The sequence below is a fragment of the Argopecten irradians genome, chromosome 7, assembly GCF_041381155.1.
Source record: "Argopecten irradians isolate NY chromosome 7, Ai_NY, whole genome shotgun sequence".
Lineage (NCBI taxonomy): Eukaryota > Metazoa > Mollusca > Bivalvia > Pectinida > Pectinidae > Argopecten > Argopecten irradians.
Window position 1 is genome coordinate 3268270 of NC_091140.1, and position 17233 is coordinate 3285502.

The following is a 17233-nucleotide window of genomic DNA, read 5'->3' on the forward strand; positions in this document are numbered from 1 at the left end:
TATGATCATGATCATTCATTAATATTTTGGAGCAAACACATATTTTGATATTTGTGTCTGGATGCGTTACAGGTTCAGCTACAGTACAGGTGACCTTAGAGGATGTCAATGACAATTCTCCCTACTTCGACCCTGCCATGCCCGTTGGTTACATTCAGGAGAACTCCCCGATAGGCTCCCCGGTGATGACGTTACTTAGTCACACATTTGACAAGGACCTGCCTCCTAACTCTGGTACATATACTTACACAGCAGGGAATGGGGACGATTACACTTTTTCCATCTCACCAACCACAGGTCTCGTACAAACTAAAGCAGCTATCGACCGTGAACAGAATCTGGATTTCAGTGTTTCAGTGATCGTGTCAGATTCTGGTTTACCATCGCCGTTAACTTCCACACTGACCTTCCATGTTATTGTGGAGGATGTGAATGACGAGCCACCGTTGCCAAGGAACATGGACGTACAGATTGCGGTGATGGATGCTGCCTTTCCTGTGATGCCTGTGGCAGACGTAAGACCACTGGACCGCGACACCCTTGGACAGTACCAATGTTGGTTACATAGTGATGGTGACAATAGCTTTGAAATTCCGTCAGGATCATGTGACCTGAGAATCCGAAACAGACCAACAGCATTACAGTATACCTTGGATGTGATGGGATCAGACGGAGTTAACTTTCCAAATGCTAACTATACAGTAGATGTCAACATGGTCACTATTGACAACAACACCCTCCAGAATACAGTTATAGTAAGGGTAGAGGATATGACACCTCGTTCATTCCTGGAGAATTCCTACACCTTGTTCTTCAGTTCTATGTCCCAGCTGTCAGTTGGAGACTCGGTCCTGGTCTATCACTTGACGGAGCTCGGCGATGACATGCTGGTATTTGTGGCCATACAGAAGTCAGATGGAGGCTATGTCCTTGGTAACATACTCAATGACAAGATAGTTAACAACCAGGCTAAGCTACAGACTGATGCTGGAATCACCATAGTGACCGTTGGCTACTCTGTGTGTGGACCAACAACTTGTGCTAGTGACCAGGGTGGTCAGTGTATCAATGAGATCAGCGCCGGTAATGGTGTGTCAGTCGCTGACTCCAGCTACCAGGTAATTACCTCCCCTAGCCTGACCCTCGGGTACTACTGTATCTGTCCACCTAACATGTCTGGGGACAGATGTACCCAGACGGTGGAGATGTGCGGCGGCGACTACTGCCAGAACTCGGGTACCTGTGTCAAGGATAACCTTGGTAACCCAGTGTGTGCCTGTACTCCGGGCTGGACCGGGACATACTGCGCTTCAGACATCGCCGAGTGTGACAGTAAACCCTGCCAGAATGGTGGCCAGTGTATAGAGAGCCCTGGCTCCTACTCCTGTCAGTGTCCAGACGGTTTCTATGGTGACCACTGCGAGATCGGCCAGGACCATTGTAGGAATGGTCCATGTCAGAATGGAGGTACCTGTAGAAACCAACAGGAAGGCCATGAGTGTCTGTGTCCCTTCACCTATTGGGGAGACAACTGCCAGTTCACCAGCGCAGGGTTTGAGGAGGGTTCCTACATCAAGTTCTCCTTTCCAACTGTACAGTATAACAATCTGATTGATGTGACGTTCTCCACTGTAAGGTCAAATGCCCTTCTTCTCTACAACCCAGCCCTCACAGTCAACAGGTTCGTCGCCCTGGAAATCATTGGAGGCCAGATACAGTTCTCCTTCAACACTGGCACATCTCAAATCACAAAGGTCAAGGTCAACAAAGATGTGTCAACTGGCCAGTGGTTCAGGGTCAAGGTCACTAGAGCTGGACAGGTCAGTAGAATTTCTGTTATACTGAGACAGTTAAAGTAAAACCCATTATTTTATACTGAAACGCAATATTTTTCTAGCCAAATTAAATGACTATGTTAGTGTTTTAACCAGTCTATAATTCATGAATTTATTTCATGAATGACATTTTTAATTAATTTCTTTTAAACTTATTTTTCATTCACATTTTGTTTGATATTTTAACAGCGAGTGGATGTCCATGTCCATGACTGTCCTGCGACAGGAGAAGAATGTCTGCCTTGTGATGATGGTAACTCCTATTGCCACGGCTACAACTCACAGAACGCAGGGTAAGTTCTCAATCTACACTGTCAGTTAGTATGTCCTGTCCTGTGTCTATTTCTTATGGAGGCCATTATATTTTACAGACATACTAGCCCAAATTTAGTACTTGTATTGTAGATCTTAAAGCTTTTGTAATTTAACAGATAAATAGGTTCAATAGGAGGGTCCCACATGCCTATAATTTGGAGATAAACAATAAAGAATGAATAAAGCTAAGTTATGTTGTAACAGTAGATAAGACTATTAAAATTCTGTAGATATTTACGGTAACAACAGAAGGAACAAACAGGACAAAACACAGAGGACAATACATATGTACCTGTAGTCCTATCGTGGAGCCATTTGATTGCCCTTTAATCTCACCAGTAACATGTAACTAAAAACTTCCTATAGGATTTATAGGGTCTGAATACTGTTACATTGTATCTGTCTGTGAATGGAAGCTGTAGACACGCCTCAGCGATTCTGTATGACTGTCATTCAGATTAATGTTGGAATGCACGCACCTTGCGGTGATTGTAGCACTTATACATATTGTCTGGTACCATATTTACGTGATCTAGTTACGATCTAGTTACGTAGTCCACATGATTCGTCATTAAACTGTATTTCCTCTGTATAAAAAATCCGGCGGTAATGTATGTGGGTACGATTGAAGTGTCATAGCCACGTGAACTCCGGAGGTTTCTTCTGTTGGCATGTAATTTGATGTAGGACTGGATTAAGGTGTAGGGTTTCCGGTGTAGATGTAATAGAGGTACACTGGGCTGAGTTAAGGGTGTTATTTCTAACAGAGTATACAGTGGCCTCCACCGAGAGGTTATTGAAGAATGTAAATTATTAGCTTTGACCTCTGTACGTTCTGTTTAATATGTATGTAATTTTGTTGTGCATGGCAAATTGAAAATTAAGTTTTTCGTAAAGTACAGAAGACTTGAATAACAAGTAATAAGATTGTTACGAGATTATTTTGGAGAAGGTCACTTAAGATTAATAAAAAAATAAAACTTATACAATTGACAATTTTTAAGGGGGAAAAAAATTCACCCATCATTAAACTATCCCATGGTTATGTAGGTTAATTAAAGACCTAGATACATTCTAAACTTCATCTGTTTCTATGACAAGGATTAACACAGAAGAAAGGTTTTAAAGAATTGCAAATTCTAAAACATTTTAACAGTCCAATATTTACTAGTATTCAGACAATGATGTCTTTATTTGGAAATACTTGTCTGTTGTTTACAGGACTCTGTACCTAGAAGGTGAGCTGAGAATCGGTGGAATTGAAGACATCACGGAAATCACCAGCAGAAACCAAATTGTTACACACGATTTCATTGGCTGCATTAGGAACTTCTACTGCAATGACAGCAACCTGATAACAAGATCAGATCATGTGGCCAAGGTCAAGGTTACAAACACTTGTCCAAGGTCAGGAGGGAGGAGTGCCTGTACAGGTGTCGTCTGCAGCAATGGCGGAGTCTGTGTGGACGAGTGGAGCAAGGCTCATTGTCGCTGTCCTGAGAAGTACATTGGTGCCACATGTCAGACGGGTAAGTTAGCGTCCGGTAAATGGTTAATATAGGTCAAAGTTCAAGGTATACTGTCATCCTAGTAGTTTAGATAGAGCACAAAGCAGATAAGTCAAGTTAGTCTCTACCACATTACATCCAAACTTAACAAAAATAATAATAAAATCTGTCTGGTAAAATATTTTAAGTGTATTTGAGATGTAGAAATGTACTTGAGATGTCAATATAATGTCTGGTTTGATGTCGATAGTTGTATTGTAAATAACTAAACTTATGATGTCTATTTCTTTTGTTCCAGAAGTGAAGCCGTTCGGATTCGGTGCCAATACTTTTGTCAAGTTCACACAGAGGGACAGTTACTATCGAGACAGTGTTGTTGGTGAGAGCACCAGCAGGAAGAGGAGAGCTACGGGCACGTCCAGTGTGTTTATCAGATTCCGTACAACCTCTCAAAATGGTCTCCTGTTTTACGCTGCCCAGAACTCCGACTACAGTGCTCTTCTATCCGTGAGTATATTCAACAAGTTAGAGTTGGCGTTATGTAAAGATAAATGTTGTAGTTGTGTAATATAGAAATCAATAGGGTATTGAATATTAGTCCAAAAAATAGTTTTAAATAACAACTATATTGATAACCTGCCTGTATGTTTATTGAATTAGTTGATACATTCCTTGATAATTTTTGGAATCTTCATCTTGCCATGTTACCTATGTGATTATTTCTAACCCACAGGTGATTGACGGGAGACTTCAGTACAGTATACTACAGCAGGGCATTCAGACCATTACCTTGTCATCTGTCGAGGTATCCGACGGAACCTGGTACAACGTCACCGTCACTGTTACAGGTCAGTTCTAAAAATAATTAACAGCACTAATTACCGGTTATAATGTTCATAAAAATGTAATTTTTGTTGTATGTATGAAGGTGAAGGTATGTTATACACAGAATGATGGTTTTATACATTCTATAGGTACCCGTGTGAGTCTGGCTGTACAGGGATCTCCAGAGACTGCCAATGATCTATCGTCAGCCTTCCTCTTCTCCGACCCCGAGGTGACAACTCTCGCTTTAGGAGGCGACCCCTCTCCCTCCTCTGGAGAGGATGTCAGTCGACAAGGTACGCAGCTCTGATTATACCTAAAATGGCGCGATATAAATAAAATGTAAACCTTTTTGGCGAAGAGTTTCAAAATGTTTTGACAGTTGCATTTGTCATTGGGAACTTTAAAAGTCTTTCTATGATATTTCCATTCTATGTTACAAATGACAGATAGTAACTAGAATACTGACACGTCAGAAAGGGCCCCGCTATGTGTCTGACGTGCTTAAGTGGAAAAGTAGTATTTTGACAACGAATTCTTCCGTGTTAGCTATATGTTGCTAATAAATAATTAATGTCAACATTAATTGGGAAACCGATGATGGTACATTATTATAATTCTTTGGAAAAAGTCTTCCAAGTATTTAACTTGAATCCTGATTCCAAGCTAACATTACATTAAGAGCATACAATTAACTCAAATAAATTTGACCTTGACCTTTGACTTAGTAACCTTGGCCCATGACCTTACCTTTGGACAGTCAACTCCTTGTTTAATTCTGAACAACTTTGCATCATAATGTTATAACAAAATGTTTATCAGTTAAGAGCAACAACATTGTGATTTTTTTAAATGTTAAAATCCAAGATGGCCGATTTTTTAATTTAATTTCAGCCTGAAAAATTACCAAGCAGATCTAGGATGGATGGGGAATCATCATGTAAAATATGGGGAAAATACTCCACTCCCTTCCATCATTAATGTGCAAAAGAAAAAAAACGGACAGACGGACGGACAGACGGACAACCTGATTACTATAGGGCACCCGCATCTCGATGCGGGGCCCTAATTAACTACTTTTAATTGATATACTTGTTACATCAATGTGATGTGTCAATGTTTGACTCTAATCAAGGCTTTGTTTCATCATCAGGTTTTGGCGGATGCATCTCTGTCTTCCGTTTGGACAACCAACCAATCACACTTAACGGTACAACAGACCGATTTATCGTGGAACCATCTGGCGGTGTAGAAAATGGCTGTTCTGATCTTTGTACCAACTCCCCATGTGGTGATCGAACGTGTACGGCGGTGGGGGAGGAAGTGAAGTGTGGCCCAGTTACTGATGCAGAGTCAGATTCAGGGATTGGAATCGGAGTCATTGTGGTGATTGCATTCTTTGGAGTTCTAATCATTGTGATAATTGCTGTGTTTATCTTCTGTCGCTTCAAACGAAAGAAAATGCATAAATCAAAATCTGGAGAAGTCAAAATGAATGGCAATGCTCACGTAAACAAGAATTTCACCAACACTAGTGCCACCAGCCATCAGGACTCTGGGTACGGAGACCACCCAACTGAGGAGGAATTCATCAGTTCACATATTGACCAAGGACTCACTGGTCGGCGTAACCAGTTCAATAAGCCGGATATCATCAGCACTGATAGGCAGCATCGACGACAGTTACCGCTCGAGTTTGAAGACGGAACAGTGATTATAGACAATGGTGATGCGATTAACATGCATATAAACGATGACATTCCAGAGCATTATGATATAGACAATGCGAGTAGTATTGCTCCGTCAGACATTGATGTGGTGGCTCACTATCGTGATTTCCGTGGAGTTAACAAACATCCATACCACCATCACTCCCACCTCAACAACTTACACAACAAACCTCATAAACATTCCTCCAGGCACAGTCAGAGTCCCCAGACCGTGTCTGGTCGTAACTCTGTGCCAATCAGGGAGAGTCCATCACCTTATGGTCGTCAGGGGATGGCCCATAGTCCCGCTCTGCTGGACCCCTCTCAACTACACAACTCTGCACGCAATAGTCCTGCGGTGCTCGGGGCCAGGAACAGCCCTATGAACCACCTATCTAGACAGTCACCACACATGAGGTACAGTCCTATGACTAACCCTAATGTACGTGGTACTCCACTGTCCGACCATGTACATCACAGTCGGACTGACTCTGAGCACAGTCTTGCCAGTCATCACAGTCATAGCTCAAGTTCCTCTGTGGCCCGGCCACCTTCTCTCCCGAAAGGCCACCCCTCACGAGGAAATCATGTCAAAGTTCAGCCCCCTCAGCCACGCCAGGTTAAGGGCCTTACTATCGGGGAAATTCAAAAACTCAATACACGTCCCCAGCCACCTAGTCCGGAGAGCTTGGTGGAAATGGTTTCCTCGTCAAGTGCGAGTCATGGACATCATCCACCATATATACACAACAGTTCAGTGTTAGAACCACCAGACTCAAGTTCTGAGGAAAGTGCAAATGATTCATTCACTTGCTCCGAGTTCGAGTATGAAAGTGAAAGACCTCGAAATGACTTTGACTCCTCCAACATTATTTTATCCAAACTTGCAGAGGTGGAGAATGAGAATCAGGATTATAACCTACACAACAATAATAATCATAGAAAGTTCATGTCAGATGGACGGACTTCAAATGGTGATTCCTTCGGCTCTTCTGAGGACGGTCACACAAATGGTGCTAAAACAATTAACGGTTCATTTAACTGGGACGAATTCCTGAACTGGGGCCCAAGTTTTGAGAAATTAGTAGGAGTATTTCGTGATATAGCGTCCCTCCCAGACGGGGACAATCTGGACGGGTCGCCAGCAGTGGAGGTTACCCAAGAAGAGGAGGAATACGTGTAACCTCAGGTCTCTGTGTGTTTGTATTATTTATACCCTGTTAGTATTGGGGAGAGGAATTATCTCCCTTATTTATACTCTGTTAGTATTGGGAGAGGAATTATCTCCCTTGTCAAGCATTCAGTAATAATGATTGACATGATTACAAATCAATTATGCAAAAGCAACTAAAAATTTGCATGAAATATTTTATAGATTTGTAAATTAATAAATTCATTGTTTCCTCAGTCATTTTTTACGATGAGATGGAAACAAAAATTGTACATAGATTTGTAAAGTGTGTAATAAATTAATATTTGAACAAAGGATTTTTATTGAGAGTGAGAAAATGTTATCAGAATGACTTTGACTTGGTGCAAATGAATTTGTGTATAGAATTTATACAATTTGAATGTTGTGTGAAGCAGTATTTTTCCGAGTGTGATCTTTTCTAATCAGAATGTAAGTTATTCAAATTTATTGTGGAATATAACCACGACAACCAAATATTATATATATAGCTCCTTATAAGGAATCAGGATTCCTTCTTTAGTCCCTCTGATTCATGTGATTTTTAATCATGTTACCTTATAAGGAAATTACAATGAAACCAAACTGTTTACATTCTTCAATTTCTTTAAAAGATGTTTTCCAAATTATTTCTGCCTAGTGTAGTTGTAATTGTCTTTTGTTTTTACCAGTTGACTGAAATTCGTTATCAAAATCTGTAAATGAGAGTGGTTAGGTAGAATGTAATTTGAAAAATACATGTATATGTATTGGTCATAAAATGGCTACAAGTGTTTTTGAGATTTAGATTTTTGTGGGAGTGCTGTATCAGCTGAATGTTTGTGTCGCATCTGTGATTCAAAAGTATGTTTGCCATGCTGTTTGTGTATATTGAATTTTACAGCAATTATATTGAAAGGTTGTACTATAATAGGTCAAAGTCTTTCAAGGAGCCATAGCGAACATTCCATCCCGACATTATACCACTATCAAAAGTCACTTAGAACTCAGAAATAGAGCAAAACTAAGCTGAAATTTCTTCTAATCATGTTTTCTATAAAAAGATTCCTGTCATCAGTTTAACTCAAATTATTTCTTGCCTTCTAATAGAACAAATTTACCTAACTTTCATTTCTTTCTCAGGAATATAGTTTATTTTAATAAAACGTCTCTATTTAGGGGTTTGTAAATCTAGCTGATTGGATTATGCTGTACATGTAGTTCATCTCACTGCTGATCAGGAGCAGAACTAAACAATGTGATATTGTTCACCAAAATCAAAATCAATTTTGTTTTATAAGTTCTCATATCTTCACATTCTTTCACATTGTGAATGCTCAACAGCATTAATCTTTAAAATATATTTTGTTTATATTCCTACTCCCCAAAGGTTGCCTTTGTCCAAAGTTTTTATTTATATCTTTGCTCCTTAAAAATATGATGAAATTGTTAATTTCAGTTCTTATCAATGACATTTATTTGTCTTTACTATTTCATTAGTAATATACCAGTATTTTCTTTTCAAAAATCAACTTGCTTTAGTACTTTGAGTCTTTGACAATAAAAGCATTTTACCTAAGATGATTGATCTGTGAGAACAGGTGCCCCTGTATTAGACACTATTTATCTGGTGTTGTTCCTTATACTCGCGCTCTAGCAATATATATGTCACATATCAGAGTCATCGACATGTCAAGATTTTATAAGAAAAATAAAAAAATGAATATGAATATGAAAACATTGTTTTGTAATTTGTTACGTTGGTACAACAGTGAAACGTTTCGGGACTTGGAATGAATTTACAACCCATTGTTCACATACAGACTATGTAATATGTATTTCCTTAATTTGTCAGCGTTATTTGGAATATGTGTTTTGAATTCACACAAAGTCCTGAAAAGTTTTAGGAAATATGTATCCAAACTCAACTTGAAGAAATCATGCCAGTTTCTTGGAAGGACACTCGGTTACATACACATTTATATTAAAATATATTTCTTGAAAACACTAATGATATTTAGTCTCCTAAGGATTATAGGACTACTTGGAAGTTTTAACAGATGACTTAATGAGTTATTTATTCTTTAAACGTTACTAGATCAATACTACATGTAGAGACAAGTTTGTGCGGTGTAGAGAATTATAGAGCTGAAGTATCGGCTGATTGAGATACAGAGATGCAATCAGAAAGCTTGTATTTAGAAAATACAAACAGAAACTTTACACTTACCAGCTAACATGTAGTAATATGTAGATATAAATATTGACTAAGATAAGGTTTAGTTGTAAAGTTTTGGATAATGTTAGGTTGCAAACAAAGGGAAGTAACTCTAATAGAACTGAATGTTTGTAAGGATACAGAATTTATCTCCCTTGATGTGCAATCTTTAACAACTCAAACAATGTAGGCCATAGGCTAGGAGGGTCCCACATGCACCCCCCCCCCCCAAAAAAAACCTCCGAACCAATATTTTTCTGAACCCTTATGACCCACTGATCACAAATCCAAATGTTAACATTGCATAAGTTGGGATGAACTTCCGATTATGACGTCATCAAGATGTCCGCCATCTCGAATTTCACTAAAAATTGAAAAAAAAAGCATAACATTAACATTTTTCAACCGAAGTAGACAAATGAGGTATCAAAATGACCACAATAGAACAACAAATACATATCAGGACCAAAAAATCCAATATATGTAGTGATTTCTACGCAGGAAATGAAAAAATCGGATTTAAAGCTAAACAAGAGGCCGAGAGGGCCTGTATCGCTCACCTGGTTTGTAATGCCAAGTTATGTTCTGAATACAGGTTCATTGTTTCTTTTCTGAAGGAATTTTAATATTAACCTCTAAATCCCCTATTGGGCCCCACCCCTCCTGCCCCCAGGGGGGTCAGAGCCAAAATTTATACAAGTTCTGTTCCCCTTCCCCCAAGGATGTTTATGGCCAAATTTGGTCACAATCCAAGTAAAACTCTAGGACAAGTAGTGATTTATAGGATTTACCTCTATTTCCCCTATTGGGCCCCGCCCCTCCTGCCCCCAGGGGATCAGAGCCAAAATTTATTCAAGTTCTGTTCCCCTTCCCCCAAGGATGTTTGTGGCCAAATTTGGTTACAATCCATGTAGAACTCTATGACTAGTAGCAATATAAAGGATTTACCTCTATTTCCCCTATTGGGCCCCGCCCCTCTTGCTCCCAAGGGGTCAGAGCCAAAATTTATACAAGTTCTGTTCCCCTTCCAAAATTGATCTTTGTGGCCAAATTTGGTTACAATCCATGCAGAACTCTATGACTAGTAGCGGTTTAAAGGATTTACCTCTATTTCCCCTATTGGGCCCCGCCCCTCCTGCCCCAGGGGGGTCAGAGCCAAAATTTATACAAGTTCTGTTCGCCCTCCCCCAAGGATGTTTGTGGCCAAATTTGGTTACAATCCATGCAGAACTCTAGGACAAGTAGCGATTTATAGGATTTACCTCTATTTCCCCTATTGGGCCCCGCCCCTCCTGCCCCAGGGGGGTCAGAGCCAAAATTTATACAAGTTCTGTTTGCCCTCCCCCAAGGATGATTGTGGCCAAATTTGGTTACAATCCATGCAGAACTCTATGACTAGTAGCGATTTAAAGGAAATGTTGACGGACGGACGGACGGACGACGGACGCCGCGCCATGACATAAGCTCACCGGCCCTTTGGGCCAGGTGAGCTAAAAATGGTGATTTTTCAGCAAATTTTTCATATTTTGTTTGACGCAGCAAAAATGTTTCACAACAACAATCTATTATTTCTAATAAGTTTTTTGACCACTTATCAATCAGTTTAAACAACAACAACAACAAAAAACAATGTTAACATTGTATAGGTTCCGGTTATGACGTCATCAAGATGGCCACCATCTCGAATTTCACTAAAAAAATGAAGAATAGTCATAACACTGATATTTTTCAACTAAAGTAGACAAATGTTGTATCAAAATGACCACAATAGAATGATAAATACATATCAGGACCAAATAATCCAATATGTGTAGTGATTTGTACGGAAGAAATAAAAAAAATAAGCTTTTAAGCTCAAAAATGGTGATTTTTCAGCAAATTTTTCATACTTGGCTAGACGCAGCAGAAATGTTTCCAAACAACAAATTATCGCTCGTAATCAGTTATTTAAACTCCTATCAATCAGTAAAAACAAAAACAACAACAAAAATATATAGAAATGCAAAAAAAGAATTATTGTTATACCCTCAATTTTGTAGATTAGCAGCGTCTCAAAAATAACACAACACCTACTGATAGCATAACAAAATAAACAAATGTAACCTAAGCTAAGCCTGTGTTTCCGTTAATATCATTAACAGTTCCCAAAGCGTTTGTGTCTTTGAAAATGAGCACATTCATTGTTTATTTCCTATGCATAGCATAAGCAAAATGTCAGATGGTTACTACAATGTCACTAATATGTCTTTCACTGGTTCTCAATGATAACCATTATCATTGTGCGTGCTTGCCTCACTGACCTGTTCACTGAAGAGACTCGGCATATCTGGTAGCTGGTCATTGCAGTCCGAATCAGAGTACTCGAGATACCAGTATCCAATTCGTCGAAAGCCAGATCGACGTCTTCAATGTCGATGAGCTCTTGTGACACTGCATTACCAGTGTTGTTCTAGCCTTTTATGACCCATCCATGGCCAGAGTTCATATCAGAAACAACGGGTTCGGGGTTGTGGAATCTATTTCAGATTCTAACATATCGTACGTATATGCTGTTTCAGACTTCTCCAGCATAATGGAAATTACACCAGATGCACATTCTTCCAATGGTGGAATTGGTTCTCCTTAGCACATAACTCCATAATTCGTATGAAGTACTATTCATCAATCTTGTGGACCCTCGTGCAACCATAAATGGCACAGGTGATATCATCGAGGTCATTAATGAGGGCATAAATGTTAAATGTTTTTCATTGGTCTGACTTTTCCCACTCCCTTGAAAGTGCTGGTTGTGTCACATCTGGTGTATGTGCAAAGAGACCATTTAAGACTCTCCAGTAAAAAGTTCTCTAAAGAGCTTTCCATGCAGACTTGGCAAAGAGTGAAACTTCACTGCAGACCTCATTCATGACCTCAAAGAATCCACCTGTGCCACCTATGGTCACTGAGGTTCACAAGAATGAGGAATTGTGCTTCATACGAATTAAGGAGAACCAACTCAACCCTCCGCAGAATGTTGATCTGGTGTCTTTTCCATCATGCCGGGGAAGTCTGGAACATCATATACGATATGTGAATCTAGGTGAAACTAGGTTGGAAACAGGAAGAGCTCCCACATCCCTGAAGCCGATGTTTCTGATCTTAACTCTGACCATGGACAGTTGACAAGTTAGAACCACGATGGTAACCCGGTAATGTAATGTCACATCAGGTCACCGAGGTCGAAGACAACACTCTGGTGAGAAAGCACGCACAACGAAAATGATTAGCATTAAGAACTAGCTAGTGAAAGAAATATGTGACACTGTAGTAACCATCTTATATTTCCTTGCGTTATACACAGGAAATAAACAATGGATGTGCTCATTCTAAAAGCCACAATATATTTCGAAAAGTGTCATGGTATTTACGGAACTTTAATTTGATACCCTATAGCTATTAGTTAGCGTTTTGCTGTAATAATTCAGTTTGAGAGGCTACTAGTCTACAAAATTTCGAACATGAAAATGGATTATTTTGAAGTCCCACTTAGATATTCAGCCAACTTTAAATTCAAATTTGTTAAGATATAAATCTTCAATAGCCAATGTTATATTCAGGAAATTCCAAGACACCAGGAAACTGTAGTGTTAGCGGTTTGGAAAAAATAACAATCATATGCCGCATCCGGTGATGTTTTGTAAACCAAATGATGGTATAACAATTCTCTTTTGCATTTCTATATATTTTTGTTGTTGTTTTTTTAACCGATTCATAAGAGGTCAAATAACTGATTGTGAATAATAATTTGTTGTTGGGAAACAATATTGCTGCGTCAAGCCAAATATGAAAAAATGCTGAAAAATTACCATTTTTGAGCTTAAAATATTATTTTTTCATTTCCTGCGTTCAAATCACTACATATATTGGATTATTTGGTCCTGACATGAATTTGTTGTTCTGTTGTGGTCATTTTGATACCTCATTTGTCTACTTTAGTTGAAAAATATCAGTGTTATGACTATTCTTCATTTTTCAGTGAAATTCGAGATGGTGGCCATCTTGATGACGTCATAACCGCAACCTATACAATGTTAACATTGGTTTTTATTGTTGTTGTTGTTTAAACTGATTGATAAGTGGTCAAAAATCTTATTAGAAATAATAGATTGTTGTTGGGAAACATTTTTGCTGCGTCAAACAAAATATGAAAAATTTGCTGAAAAATCACCATTTTTTAGCTTTAAATCTGATTTTTTCATTTCCTGCGTAGAAATCACTACATATATTGGATTTTTTGGTCCTGATATGTATTTGTTGTTCTATTGTGGTCATTTTGATACCTCATTTGTCTACTTCGGTTAGAAAATGTTAATGTTATGATTTTTTTTTCTCAATTTTTAGTGAAATTCGAGATGGCGGCCATCTTGATGACGTCATAACCGGAAGTTCATCCCAACTTATGCAATGTTAACATTTGGATTTGTGATCAGTGGGTCATAAGGGTTCAGGAAAACATTGGTTCGGAGGTTTGGGGGGGGTTGCATGTGGGACCCTCCTAGCCCATGGCCTAATGGGGTTTAATGAATGAACATTTGTTTAAAACAATACTTCTTTTTCCCAAATATTTTATAATGAAATATTTATGAGAACTGTCGAGAGAGAAAAAAGACCTATATTAATGAGAAATGAGGAGAATACCAGGTAAATAAACAAGAGGCCCAACTGAAAAAGATGTCATTTACTAGCCAACTGATATCATGGATGTAATTTTTAAGTTCCAATAATGATTATTATTGTAAAGGGCAATAACTCCATCAGTTACAATGGAGTAAGAACATTTTTCATACTTGTTTTTTCTAATGTTTTTCATTTCGAAATATTTTTATTAAATCATTAGATTTAATAGGGATTGGGCAGCAGGCTATGCCTATATAAGCCCTCTCCCTGTGGATACATACATGTACATCTCAAAATCATATATATAATATATGTAATTTTACAGACAATATTGAAATTAAATATATATTTAGGATACACTTGTAAGTAATACTATGGTAACACTCCAATAATGAGCAGGTATAAAAAGCATGTTAAGTATATATATGGTTCTTTTTTACTTATATATACATGTATATATGCATACCTATGTTTTTGTTTATAGTTAAAATGTGGATACTGTATAGCCAGATAATGATAAGTTGAAATTTATAATGGATTCATATCAGTTCAATATATACAGTTCCTTGATTTAAATCAGTTGATATTGATTTGAATTTAATTTGAATTTGGATCCCTCAATATCACTCCCACACAAGCCATTCCTAGTGACCGGGCAGTACTATAAAGTCCATAGTGTTACCACTGAGTACTGATCCTAGTCAGGATTGTCCAGAGAAAGAGCTATACTGAGGGAGTATATTAAAACATATGCATATAAATTAATTATAACATTGGAGAAAATGGGTTTATACATAATGTAATATAAAAATATGAGTGTTATAAGGGTTTACCTATGATCTACTCCTGTCAAAGAACTTGGTACAGAGAAAGGATTAAACTTGTAATATTATATCTAGGTAATTCATTATAATAAAATGTAATATCAATAGTTTAATACAAATTTGAGAGACAAATGGTTGAGTTATGGTATGGATATATTTGAGAATATAGCAACCAATGCATACCTGCAGACAAAATAGTTGAATATATATATCCAAATCCTCCAATACTATTCATTCTTCATATTTCATGAAACAGTTAGATTATGTTTGTATAAGAAGTCATAAACATGTTAATATTCATATAATATTGGATAGTACAGTATGGATTATTTTGCTAAATTTTAATATATACTTGTATAAGAGAGGTATAAATGTTATTATGTTAATATAATAATTATGGTGGGCTCAAAGTCTGCCAGATGATTTAATAAAGGTTTGGACACAGGCACACAGGTTTGAATTTATCTCATGGCTAAGGTGATTACTTCCCTTTGTTAGAATGTCAACATTCATATGTAAATGTTGAGAAAGATTCAGGTCTAGATTCAGGTGAAGGTTTAATTGGATGTCAAGTTGTAAATGAGACAGAGAAGTTAACAAGCTCTGACGTTGGACTGCATATCTAGGACAGAAGAGAAAGAAGTGATCAACATCTTCAGTAGAGTATCCACAAATACAGGATGGACTATTAGAAAGATGGTATTTACAGAGACCATACTTTATCTAATGTTAGTCTATATACAATGTTTTTGCTAATTTTGTTGGACATTTACACCAGTTTCATGTTCAAAACAAAAGATTCTATACTAATAATTAGTGCAAAGGACAATAACTCTGTAAGTTACAGTCGAATCAAGCTGATTTTAGAACTCGTCAGAGATCTTTCCAATGTTAGTCTACAGTATCAAATCTTGGAGCATATTTACTCAAGTTATCGTGTTTACAAGGTCCGATAATTATCTATTATTGCAAAGGGCAATAACTCTGTAAGTTACAGTCAAATCAAGCTGATTTTAGAACTCGTCGGAGTTGTTTCCAATTTTAGTCTACATATAAAGTGTCAAAGCTCGGTGCATATTTACTCAAGTTATTGTGTTCACAAGGTCTGATAATAATTATTATTGCAAAAAAATTACTGTCTAATTAAGCCAATATTTTAACTCGTCAGATCATTCCTATGTTAGTCTACATACAAAGTTTCATTATAGGAGATTTCAGAAAAGATGGCGTGACGTCACGGAAAATTTACATCCGGGTCCTCAAAGGTACAAACACAGTATGGCGACTAATAAAAACAATAACAGATACGTACATCGCTGCTACACAATCGATACTTTGACAAAAGTATACACATTCATACTTGCAAATTCCGATTTTAAAATTGTTTCTTATTGTTTAAGAGGTTACAGACATTTATATTTTTGTATTTACAATTGTTTATTGCTGAATATGTTTGTGTAGATAGAGTGTTGAAGCACAGGTGTTCGTTTCTAATATAGGTATAAGTATAATACTGGGTCAAGGTCTATAACTCGGCCGGCCATATAACACTACCCAATTTCAGAAAAAGTATGATTATTAACCAACCGTATAGGATATGATAATAGGAATACTCTCAATCGACAGCCAGATAATTTATCTTTAATTTGGTATATGATACAATATATATCATGCCGTATAAATGTCACTAGGTATCCAGAAACATTGGAAAACAGCCAGATTTCAACTGGTCGGACACTGTGGAGTCCTCCGATAAACACGCCAGTGCTCTAATGGGTAGCTCAAAAACCACTGCAATGTCAACATTTAAGCTTCATAGGAATTAAAGTTTGGTAAAAAACAAACTTACCGCTATGTTAGTTTTTAACTATATACCATCCATATGTATTTATTGCTATTTGATACATTTGGGTATTATCAGTGAAGAGTGTCAAACATAATAAAAAAGCATAAATATGATGTGATCATTTGAATTCTTTTAATTTTTGAGTTATTGATACCAAAGAAAGAATAAAAAAACATGTATACATAGACATTAGAATGTTATATATACAAGAAACCATTAATGTTTACTTTATCATAACACACCTACCAGGCTAACAGCTTGATGTTTGCATTGATTATATATAGATAATTAGGAAAGTATGTTTAATTACAAAATATTTCTATCATATA

General features: G+C 37.5%; 1 protein-coding gene across 1 annotated transcript in view; it reads left to right on the top strand.

Moving 5' to 3' along the window:
- The window catches only part of LOC138327295 (protocadherin Fat 4-like), a 74563-nt gene extending 65465 nt beyond the window's left edge, over window positions 1–9098 (top strand). Inside the window, exons 12-18 of the mRNA XM_069273275.1 lie at window positions 73–1820; window positions 2025–2128; window positions 3372–3679; window positions 3957–4165; window positions 4392–4506; window positions 4633–4779; window positions 5637–9098. Of these exons, the coding sequence (XP_069129376.1) occupies window positions 73–1820; window positions 2025–2128; window positions 3372–3679; window positions 3957–4165; window positions 4392–4506; window positions 4633–4779; window positions 5637–7375 (4370 nt within the window). The 3' untranslated portion in view covers window positions 7376–9098. The remainder of the gene's footprint in view (window positions 1–72; window positions 1821–2024; window positions 2129–3371; window positions 3680–3956; window positions 4166–4391; window positions 4507–4632; window positions 4780–5636) is intronic.
- Window positions 9099–17233: the final 8135 nt, after the last annotated feature.